General features: G+C 41.6%; 1 protein-coding gene across 7 annotated transcripts in view; it reads left to right on the top strand.

Annotated features, from left to right (window-relative positions):
* Positions 1-12250, top strand: part of SPIN1 (spindlin 1) — a 95918-nt gene that overhangs the window by 39510 nt on the left and 44158 nt on the right. For 5 of the 7 annotated variants that reach the window (XM_017876183.1, XM_017876182.1, XM_017876181.1 and 2 more), the window contains one exon: positions 4756-4965. In XM_017876183.1, coding sequence (XP_017731672.1) covers positions 4914-4965 — 52 coding nt within the window. In that variant the 5' untranslated portion in view covers positions 4756-4913. Of the gene's footprint in view, positions 1-4755; positions 4966-11799; positions 11919-12250 lie in introns of those variants that run through there. The other 2 variants (XM_017876186.1, XM_017876187.1) reach the window with 2 other exon arrangements.

The raw sequence follows: 12250 nt of genomic DNA, 5'->3' as shown, positions 1-12250 counted from the left end.
TGTGCATCACCACACCCAGCTATCTTTACTGTGTTGATCACTTGAACTCCTGGGTTCAAGTGATCCACCACTCAGCCTTCCAAAGGATTAGGATTACAGGCGGGAGCCATTGTGCCTGGCCTTAAGTGTCTTTTGTAGCTTTTGGCATCCCCCCAACCCCCAACCAAACCATGTGGTTTATTCATTGTGTCTTATTGTTGAGTCTTTAGTCTCTTTTAGTCTAGGGCAGTATGTCTACCATTTTTCTTTTTTGACACTGACTTTTTGAAGAGTATGGCCAACTTTTCATGTGCAAAGTCCACTTTACTAATTTAATTTGTCTGTTTCCTCATGGTGTTGGTCTAAGTTGCTTCTGCATCACCTGTATTTCATATAAACTAGACATTCGATCTAAAAGCTTGACTAGTTTTTTTTTTTAATATATTGCCACACTTCACCTGGAGGTAAAACGAGAGTATTTTATAAGTGATGTAGTCTGCTTTGTCATGTCACATTAAGAAGTGGATAAAGGGAAGTTGATTCCCTTTTAATGATGCCAAGTTGTTTTATCTTTCCGTTCTATTGTAGTGAAGGGTCAAGATTGCTCTATTGTAAAGCAACAACATTTTCCCCTTTATAATTAACAGGTAACTTATGGAGCGATCCTTTGATACCATACAGTTACTGTTCTCCAGCAGCCTTTCTCCTGATGGTTTTAGTAACTATTGATGGGTCTCTCTGAATGCAGGACCTTCTTCTTAATGGTCTTATAATTAAGCTCCATTTGACAATATTTTCCATAACACTTGAAGGTTCTGCTAACCTAGAAATAATGCTAACTCGGAACCTAAATTTTTTTTGTTTCCTTCAGTTTTCATCTACGAAGTTAATCACTTAGTAGAATAACTTGAGGTAGAGATATGGTATACCTTTAAACAAACCTGAGCAAATTAAGTTTAGCCTTTTCCAGTCAAAGGAGAGTGGGATTTGTTTTAGGAAAGCTCTAGTTCATCTGAATTTTGAAAGCCTTACGTGGCAGCTGTTAAAACAAAACCAGGGTCATTATTTTATTATTATTTTTTAGACTACCTCTCATCATGAGGGAAGGACCTTTTTTTCTGAAATGAAGTCTTGCTCTGTCGCCCAGGCTGGAGTGCAGTGGCACCATTTTAGCTCACTGCAACCTCCACCTCCTGGGTTCAGGTGATTCTCCTGCCTCAGCCGCCTGAGTAGCTGGGATTACAGGCGCCCACTACCATTCTCGGCTAATTTTTGTATTTTTAGAGGAGACTGAGTTTTACTATGTTGGCCCGGCTGGTCTTGAACTCCTGACCTCAGGTGATCGTCCACCTCAGCCTCCCAAAATGCTGGGATTGCATGCGTGAGCCACCACACCCAGCCGAGGGAAGGGCTCTTATCTGGAGTTTTGCATGCTAATGTTATTTAAATAGCCACCTTGTATCATTCCCCCACTGCAACTCTTCCTTCAACTCCTGTCTTAAATTTTTAGTTTATTAAGTTCAACTTGAAATTTTAATGAAGTGGAAAGCAGCAGAAAATATTGCTAAGATAAGCTTTAATCTGTTGGAAAGGTGCACACTTCAGAATATCAGTAAGTTAAAATTCTCATTTGATCGAATGAATTTGTTAGGATAAATTGATTTTATGTAGTTTAAAAATTTCTTTAATTTGGCCGGGCGCAGTGGCTCATGCCTGTAATCTCAAACAAATTTTTTTTTTCTTAATCTTTGAAGTCGTTCTCTAAAGAGCACAGAAAGGGAGTAGAGTCATGGTTTTTTAAAATTGGGAAATATTACATTATGGGTTTTTTTTTTGTTTTTTTTTTTTTTGACAGAGCCTTGCTCTGTCCAGGCTGTAGTGCAGTGGTGCATTCTTGGCTCACTCTAACCTCTGCCTCCCGAGTTCAAGCGGTTCTCCTCCCTCAGCCTCCTAAGTAGCTGGGATTAAAAGTGTGCACCGCCAAACCTGGCTCATTTTTTTATTTTTAGTAGAGGCCGGGTCTCAAACTCCTGGCCTCAGGTGATCTGGATCCGCCCGCCTTGGTCTCCCAAAGTGCTGGGATTACAGGCGTGAACCACTGTGCCCGGCCTACATCATGATTTTTTTTTTTTTTTTTATAAAAAGCTCTTGATCTTATTTATTGTAATTTTTTGAGATGGGGTCTCACTCTGTCACCCAGGCTGGAGTGCAGTGGTGTAATCTTGGCTCACTACAACCTCTGCTTCCCGGGTTCAAGTGATTCTCCTGCCTCAACGTCTCGAGTAGCTGGGACTTAGGGCATACGCCACCACGTTTGGCTAATTTTTTTTGTTTGTTTTTTGTAGAGACAGGATTTCACCATGTTGGCCAGGCTGGTCTCGAACTCTTGAGCTCAAGTGATCTGCCTACTTTGGCCTCCCAACGTGTTGTGTTTACAGGTGTCACTGCGCCTGGCCTTTACATCATGTGTTGTATGCTGATGGAACTATGCTAGTGGTAAATGTATACAGAGAAAAAGGATGGGATTGATTAGGCAAGTAACATGGTTGAACGTGGCTCAGAGATAGTGCATCTTTTATTATGGAGACAAAGGGTACTGATCAGTCAATTTGGTGGTGAAGTTATGAGTAGTTGAGTAGTTCTCTTTGCTTCTGTTTTCTTAGCCAGTAGCAAGCCTGTCTGCTGAGGCTGTGGTTAGTATTGTTGAATGCTCACTTGAGATATGAGATTACAAATTTGAAGTGAAATTTGTGTATGTTTTTCATCCACATTTAACCACTTTACGTTGTAATCACTCTAGCAGGGGATTTGGGTTAGGGTTTTGCCATAGTACAGTGACAAGAAGAGAAGGGTAAGAGAATTGAGAAAAGCAGTGGAATAATAATCATCATAATGTGATTGACCATCCATGAAAATCTAAGCAGAGTAATGAGGGAAGTTAGTCCCTGAGGGAGGTAATGCGATACTGGAAAAACAGTAAAGCTGTAGATTGGTACTGGTTGCATCAAAGAATTGTTGGAATGGGAGTGTCAGTGTAAGAAAACTGGAATGATCAGAGATGGTTTTGAGTATGAGATACTTGAAATAAAGGTTTTGGGGTTATTGCAGTTACTGTTGATAAAAAGGTCTATGTTGGGACTGTGAGCATAGATGAAGTGTAGGATAAGTGGTTTAAAGGGAGGGTGTCTAAGAGCCAGAGGGGAGGTTGAATGAATCACATGTGTGGACATTGAGGTTGCCAAGAATGTTGGTGAGAATTATGGAGGAAAAGAAGTAAAGCCGATAACATAATCTTCAACAAATGTGTGCAGATGACTGGTGGAAGATTAACGGGTAGAAAAGTAACAAAAAGGAATAACTATTATGACTAGTGCTATGACATGTGCTTCTAGGGTGAGGATTGGGGTAGGAGAGATTGTGCCAGGGTATGCGGTGAGAAATACAACCGTCTTTTGGGGGAGCTATTGGTGGTAGGTCAAAGTAGACTGCACTTTACTGAAGAACGACTTTACCTTCTGGAGAGGTTTGGATAGGCTGGGGGAAGAGAGTGATAGGGACCCATTCGACAGGTCTGAGTGGGAAGAGAGTTGAATGAGGGAAAAGAGGGATATGAGATTTGATGTGGCAGCTGGATAGGCTCTCAGGGAAAGGCAAGTAAGCAACCAGTTGTCCTGATAGCCTTCATCTTAGGCCTAGTCTCTCTAGATCATTGAGTGTTGAGACAGACCTGCTATATCTCTAGGAACTAAATTTGGTTTAAAAGATACACTGCTTCTGGCCGGGCGCAGTGGCTCATGTCTGTAATCCCAGCACTTTGGGAGGCCGAGGCGGGTGGATGACAAGGTCTGGAGATCGAGACCATCCTGACCAACATGGTGAAATCCCATCTCTACTAAAAATACAAAAATTAGTTGGGCGTGGTGGTGCATGCCTGTAGTCCCAGCTACTCCGGAGGCTGAGGCAGGAGAATTGCTTGAACCCGGGAGGCAGAGGCTGCAGTGAGCCAAGATTGCGCCACTGTATCCCAGTCTGGCGACAGAGCAAGATTCAGTCTCAAAAAATAATAATAATAAAAATAAATAAAAGATAACACTGCTTCCATAAAATGACTTTGGCATTTGCATGGGTGAGAAACTTTTTTTGAGACTCCTCTGAAATTCCTGGATCTTCTTTAGTTTCTGGAAGCTTCTGAGCAGAAAGGGAAACGTAGAGACGTGTTTGGCTAGAATTCTTTCTCTTGCCCAAGACCCTGGCCTACTGATCTTCAGCCTTGCTGTTACTCTGTCTTGAACATGATTTCCTGTGCTGCCCCCATGCTGTCCTTCCACTTTGCCTGCCCCGTGACCTCACACCCCGGTCTCCCACCCCCATACTCTGGTTCTTGGTGTTCCATTAGAGAGGTGGGCCATGCTGTCTAAATCTTCTGTGAAATCCCGGCATCCACCCTTTTCTGGTTTCTAGCAGCAGGATGCTTTAGGATAATAATGGGGATGCCAGACAGCAGCTGTATTGTATTCCAGTTGATCTTGGGAGAACTTCACTTTTGGGTCTTGCACATGTCCCAGGCTTCTTTTTTTAAATAGTCTATCAACCTCTTTTTCTCCTTTCTACTTTGTCATGTCCTAAGAACCCAAGTCTTAGGAAATAAAGTTAATTGCTTTGGGACAAAATGCACTTTAGCTAATACTTTTGCTTACAATTTTATGTTTAATGGCTCACTAGGCATAATTTTGCTCTCTTGATACTCTAGTAATGAACTGTTTCACTATTTTACAGAGTGCTTGTGATTTCACGTATTTTTGCTGGACTTATAAAAGAGACACTTGGATGGTGGATTAACGAAAACACTAACATTCTGTGAAAAGTTTCAAATTGGAGAATATTGAATTTTCACCCTAGTCCAGCAGCTCTGCTGCTCACTTAAATACAGATGAATGAAGACCCCATTCGGAAAGACACCTGGCCAGCGGTCCAGAGCTGATGCAGGTAGGCATTGCGGTTCTACACATACTTAAATATATATTTTAATATAATACATTTCAGACAAGTGTAAAATTGGGTACTTTCACATAATAGCTAGTGAAAAACTGTCATTTCTAGTATGTTATACACATATGCATATATTAAGCAGATTTAAGTTTCTTGAAAGGGAAGTAGTCACATGAAATTTCTGTATAATCTTCTAGCAGGTTGTAAATGTCTAGTAAATTTAGCAAGTGAATTGTAAATATCTGTTAATAGGATTATAGTAAAAGGAGTTCTTTTCGAAAGAGTTAAAGTGAGGTGACATGAGTTGGAGCAGCTTTAAGGAAGAAAGATAAACTTGGAATTTCTTGTGTTTATTTGAAAGAAGTTTACTGGTATGGAAATTTTGGTAAAAATTACATTAATCTTATTTTTGTGGCACATAGCTAGTATAACTCGAATAGAAGTTAGTCTTTGCCTGATTTTTAGTGTACCCCCCCAATAAAGATAAACAAAATCTTATAGGATACCCTATAAAATAGCTAAGTCACACTTTCTTTGGGACTTGAAAAGCATTCTTCTCCATTTCAGACATACATTTGAATGTTGAAAAAAGTCTGTCGTAACGTTTTAGGGTTCTTTGACAAATGAATCAGAATTATTCTATAAAAATTATTATTAATAGTACAAACGTAAGTGATTTAGAACAATTTCTTCTATTTATTTACTATAGTATTGGGAGTTCCATTGTAGAAAAACCACAAGAATTAAGATCTCTGAGTACCCCTTGTCTTTATTTTAGATTCTGTTTTACAAAGATAATATTCATTTAAGTATTTAATATTTGTCAGTAAGATTAATTTGGGTTGGTGATGACTGACGTTTAAGGTATATGAGAGCTTATTCAGAATCCTAGCCCTTATTAGCTGTATAAAGATGGATACATTTCTTAGTCTTCTTGAGCCTTAGTTTTTCTCATCTAAAAAAATGGGACTTTTTTTTTCTTTTGCTTTTTTTGAGATGGAGCCTCGCTCTGTCGCTTAGGCAATGTTGGTTCCAGGCGATCTGCAACCTCTGCCTCCTGGGTTCAAGCGATTCTGCTGCCTTGGTCTCCCCAGTAGCTGGGATTACAGGCATGCACCTCCATGCCTGGCCAATTTTTTGTATTTTTAGTAGAGATGGGGTTTCACCATGTTGGCCAGGCCAGTCTTGAACTCCTGACCTCAAGTAATTCTCCTGCCTTGGCCTCCCAAAGTGCAGGGATTACAGGCCTGAGCCACCGCACCTGGCCAAAAAATAGGACTATTAATGTACCTATTGGGGTTAAGGACTAAATGAGATGTGAGTCAAATGTTTAGGTAGTTGGCCTGGCACTTTTAATAGTATTATTATTGATCATAATGTTTAGAATAAGATACTTTTATTTCTTCTCATTAATTGAAAAAATTGCTGTCAGGTGTTTATTGACTTGTGAAACCTCCTAGGTCTCTGTCATTTGAAATAGTAATTCCTTTTCCAAAGTTCATATTATGTAAGCATACAGCATTCGAGATTCAACATTCTTTCTTTTTTTAAATTTCCATTTTTATTTTAGATTCGGAGGTCCGTGTTCAGGTTTATTACAAGGGTATATTGTATGGTGCTGGGGTTTGGGCTTCTATTGATCCTGTCACCCAGATAGTGAATATACTAGTTCCAGCAGGAAGTTTTTCAGCCCTTACTACATCCCTCCTTCCCTTTGGAGTCCCCAGTATTGATAGTTTCCATATTTATGTCCACATGAACCCAAGATTTAGCTCCAACTTATGAGTGAGAATATGCAATATTTGGTTTTCTCTTTCTGCATTAGTTCACTTAGGATAATGGCCTCTAGCTGCATCCTTGTTGCTGCAAAAGACATGATTTCATTGTTTTTCATGGCTGTGAACATTGCTATTTTCTTTATCGATATTGAAGTCATCTTGTGAGAAACCTAGCAGGCTGAGTAAAGTGAAGTGTAATATGGTAGAAGTAACTGAAGGAACTAAACCAAGAGACTTTATTTTTTTAAGGGGGAGATTGTTAATCCTAACAAGTACTTTGATCTGAAATTTTCTTATCGTTTAGTTTTTTTTAAATAGCATGTGGCATAGGCGTAAAGACAAAATAGGTTCTGTGTAAATCCTAGTTGGCGTGTTAGATATTTTAGCATAAGAGACCGTGAGTTTATTTTTAATGTTGTGTAAGAAGATACAAGAAAAACAAACCAAAGTGCTTTTTCCTACCTATTCTCTCTCTCTCTTTTTTTAAGAGACAGGGTCCCTCTCTCTCACATGGGCTGGAGTATGGTGGTTCGATTAGAGCTCACTGTGGCCTTGAACTCCTGAGCTCAGGCGGTCCTTCTGCATCAGCCTCCTGACTGGCTGGGACCACAGGTGTGTGCCATCAAGCCTGGCTGATTTTTTTGTAGAGACGGGGTTTCGCAGTGTTGCCCAGGCTGGTCTTGAATTCCTGGGCTCAAGCGGTCCTCCTGCCTCAGCCTCCCATAGTGTTGGGATTACACTTATGAGCCACTGTGCCCGGCCTCCGCCTATTCTCTTACGTAATTCAATACAACACAGTACCTCTGGTCACCCATATGTGCGAAGGGGAAGAGTTGCTTCCCATCAGCAACCAGGCAATTCTGCAGCAGACCATCTCACGTCTATCCAGTTCTGATACTGTCCACCTGGAGACAGCATCAAATCTCACAGGTTGAGGGCTCAGTTCCACAAGACCGCTCCTTCCTTCTGATGCCAGTTCAAGTGCATATCTGGGCCTCTGGAACTTCTGGACTGAACAGCTGTAAATTGGAGTTTCCACAGCCCTGTTCCTGGGCTCAATTAATTTGCTAGAGCAAGTCACAGAACTCAATGAAACACTTAACTTTTACCAGTTTATTATAAAGGATATTACGAAGGATACAGATGAACAGCCAGATGGAAGGAGGAGAGATGCACAGGGCAAGGCATGCAGAAAGGGGCATTGGCGCATCTACCACCCTCCAGGAACCTCCAGATAGTGTAGCGCCATCTGGAAGCTCTTCTAAACCCTGTCTTTTGGGGTTTTTATGGAGGCTTCATTGTGTAGGCATGATTGATTACATCAGTGGTCATTGATGATCAACTCAGCCTTCAGCCCCTGTCCTGTAACGATGGGTGGTTGAAAGTTCTGATCCTCAAGTCATTCCTTGGTCCTACTAGAGACCAGTTGCCATCCTGAAGCTGTCTCTGGTTATCCCATAGCAAACGGAAGACACTTACACTCTGGAGTTTCCAAGGGTATTGGAAGCTGTACGTCAAGAGGAGGAGGAAGGCCAAATATATATATTTCACAGTATTACAGAAGTAGACCCTATTTTGGAAAGATTGCTGACCCCGGGATCCGTATTGTTTGTAAAATAGAGTCTTAATAATTCTTCCTGTTAGCATAGGCAAATGGTCTGCTGCTTTTAAGTCCCTGTATCAGTTACCAATGTGTCTGTTTGCAAATGAAAGAAAAATCACCAAAAAACGGTTTTGTCTCAGGCAGCAAGAAGCCCAGGTAGGCATTTTAGAGTTGATTAGGTGGCTCAGCTATGCCCTCAGGCAGGTTTCTTCACTCACATAGGCTGATAGAACTTTTTTTTTTTTTTTTTTTTTGAGACAGAGTCTCGCTCTGTCGCCCAGGCTGGAGTGCAGTGGCCTGATCTCAGCTCACTGCAAGCTCCGCCTCCCGGGTTTACGCCATTCTCCTGCCTCAGCCTCCCAAGTAGCTGGGACTACAGGCGCCCGCCACCTCGCCCGGCTAGTTTTTTGTATTTTTTAGTAGAGACGGGGTTTCACCGTGTTAGCCAGGATGGTCTCTATCTTCTGACCTCGTGATCTGCCCGTCTCGGCCTCCCAAAGTGCTGGGATTACAGGCTTGAGCCACCGCGCCTGGCCCATTGGCTGATAGAACTTAAATAGCCTGGAGCTTTAGCCACCTGGCCTCCTGGGGCATCTCTTTTCTTGCGGGGACCTTTAAAGGAGGCTTCCAGATAGTATCCCTAAGAGAAACTGTTATAGCTGTATGGCCTTTATCTGGTCTTGGAACTTACACAGGTTCACTTCTACTGCATTCTATTCATTGAGGCAGTCACAAAGGCTCACCAAGTTTCCAGGGAGGGAGCATAGGCACTCTACTTGATGGGAGAAGTAGCAAAGAATTTGTGGCTATGTTTTAAAACTGCTACAGTGGTAAATAGATTGGGTAGGCAACTTCCAACATCTGCCATGACCCCCAGTACCTATCTTTAACATAGAGGGTGAATGATTGAGGAAACATTTGAAAGTAATAATTTTATATTTTCTTTATCTCATTCACCATATCAGGAATTTCTATTTTGAAAATAACTTATGTTTATCTATAATTATGTTGAAATTTAATTGGTTGCTAAGTCGCAGTTTATGCCTAATGACATTGGGTAGCAAGTACTATTAAGGTATATGGTAAAAAATTTTTTTCACATGTTTTCCACTGGTGTTAACCTCCATTTTTAGTATTTTAGCAAAGGTTGCAGTATTTTCCTTTTATGATACATTTTTTCTTTCTTTTTTTGTTTTTTTGAGATGGAGTTTTGCTTTTGTTGCCCAGGCTGGAGTGCAATGGCACGATCTTGGCTCACTGAAACCCAGGATCAAGCGATTCTGCTGCCTCAGTCTCCCGAGTAGCTGGGATTATAGGCATGCACCACCACACCCGGCTAACTTTTTTGTGTTTTTAGTAGAGTACAGGGTTTCACCATGTTGCCCAGGCTGGTCTCGAACTCCTGACCTCAGATGATCCATCCGCCTCTGCCTCCCAAAGTGCTGGGATTATAGGCTTGAGCCACCCTGGCTCCTTTTTTTTTTTCCCCTTTTTTCTTTGAGACAGAGTCTTGTTCTGTCACCCAGGCTGGAGTGCAGTGGTATGATCTCGGCTCACTGTAACCTCTGCCTCTCCTGCCTTAGCCTCCTGAGTAACTGGGATTACAGGTGCATGCCACCACGCCCAGCTAATTTTGTTTTTTGTTATTTTTTTTTATTTCAGTAGAGTTGGCGTTTCACTATGTTGACCAGGCTGGTCTCGAACTCCTGACCTTGTGATCCGTCTGCCTCGGCTTCCCAAAGTGTTGGGATTACAGGCGTGAACCAGTGCACCCGGCACGTTTTCCCATTCTCTGGGGAAGCTTATTGACTTTATATTTTCCCACCTTTTCTGTTTTGTTTTGTGTTTTTATTTCAGTCAGCAACTTAATTTCTAAATGCCTTCCCTCTTCCTCCCCCTTTTGCTTTTACCCAGGCTGGTTTCAAACTGTTGGGCTCAAGAGATCATCCCATCTCAGCTTTTCAAGTAGCTGGGAATATAGGCACATGTACCACTGCACGCAGCTTTTTTATCCTCATACTTGTTTATTTCATAGATACAAGTAGCTTATGTTTCTGGGGATATAAATTATTTTTTGTTTGTTTTGAGAGAGGGTCTTGCTGTGTCACCCAGTCTGGAGCACAGTAGCATGATCTTGGCTCATTGCAGCCTCAACCTCTGAGGCTCAAGAGATCCTCCCACCTCAGTCTCCTGAGTAGCTGGGACTACAGGCGTGAGTGCCCCCACACCCTACTAATTTTTGTATTTTTTGTACAGATGGGGTTTTGCCATGTTGTGCAGGCTGGTCTTGAACTCATGAGCTCAAGTGATCCACTGGCCTTGGTCTCCCTAAGTGCTGCAACTACAGGCATGAACCACTGTGCCTGCTGATAAATTGCTTTTTAAACAGCCTTTCTAGTATTAGCCTTGTTGCTTATGAGTTTCTTTGTGTCTCTGCTATTAGTTTCTGTTTCATTTGGAGGCTTTCCTTGAGTCTATTGATCCTAGGATGTTCCTCTAGGAAGGCACCAAGATGATGGCAAGCTGTCTGCGAGGAAATGGCTCTTGTTGCCTGGACTTCTCCTGCCTTACTGGGGAGTCTGTGAAGTGTTTTCTTTGGAGATGGATTATCACATGTCCTCCATAGATGATGATCACTCATCTCTCATATTTTCTTATTTCTCTTTTAAGTTTATGTAGTCATATTTCTTTACCTGCTGCATCCCCAGAGACGACTGTCTGTCATACAAAGCTGAGTGAGCAACAAGGAGAGTATCACCTTGGTGGACTCTCAGTGAAATTTTCAAAGAAAGAAAGATATGGTAAGTCCTCACTTAATGTTGTCCATAAGTTCTTGCAAACTGTGACTTTAAGGAAAACAAAACCAGTTTTTCCAGTGTTACAAGGAAACAGCTTTGAACATTGAACTGACAGTGTTCGAGGACTTGCTTTATGTTGTTTTGTGTAAAGTTTCAGTTTCCAAGAACTTATCAATAGTTAAGTGAGAACTCAAGGGGAGGAGTGAGTCATAGGGTTGGAAGTCAGGAAGTATGATATAGATGGGGATTGGTTTAGAATTTCTGATCTAGATGAGCTGCTGGATCAGACATTGGTCTTTATCATTGGAGCATCTGAGTGTACACAAAGTTCATTTAAAACAGTTGGTCTTATTTTGGAACATGTGCCTGAGTAAGTCTCTGTTAAACAGTTTTGGTTGTATTTTGTTTCTTGCATATTATGGTTTAGTATCGTTTAACTGTTTTAGAGTCATAGAATAGTTTATTTTATAAATTACGGTTCTGTTTTCTTTAACAAATAGATATAATAAAGCTATATATTAAAGGATCTTCTGTTTTCCACTGGGAAGTCAGTGATGGGTGATATAACTCCTCTTTTAGTGACAAACTGATAACAGTATCCAGTTATTAAGTACCCATTAACTTACTGTTCTTTACTTTTTCTGCTTAACAGTGTGTGTTGGTGACCACTCTAGCAGTATGTAGAGCTCTTCCTCATTGTTTTTTACAGATGAATAGTACTTCATTGTGTGGCTGTACCATATTCATTTGGTATCCGTTATTACTGGACATGTGAGTTGTTTCTACTCTTCCGCTCTTACAGATAATAGCTACAATGGGCTGGGCGGAGTGGCTCACACCTGTAATCCCAATATGCTGGGAGGCCGAGGCGGGTGGATCACTTGAGGTCAGGAGTTTGAGACCAGCCTGGCCAACATAACGAAACCCCATGACTACTGAAAATGCAAAAATTAGCTGGGCATGGTGGTGGGTGCCTGTAATCCCAGCTACTTGGAAGGCTAGGCAGGAGAATCACCTGAACCTGGGAGGTGGAGGTTGCAGTGAGCCAAGATCGCACCACTGCACTGCAGCCTGGGTGAAGTGTGAGACTCCAGCTCAAAAAA

The sequence above is a fragment of the Rhinopithecus bieti genome, unplaced genomic scaffold (genome assembly GCF_001698545.2).
Source record: "Rhinopithecus bieti isolate Rb0 unplaced genomic scaffold, ASM169854v2 scaffold_9919, whole genome shotgun sequence".
NCBI classification, from domain to species: domain Eukaryota; kingdom Metazoa; phylum Chordata; class Mammalia; order Primates; family Cercopithecidae; genus Rhinopithecus; species Rhinopithecus bieti.
The sequence above is the reverse complement of the archived record's forward strand: the minus strand, read 5'-3'. Positions and strand labels throughout refer to the sequence as shown.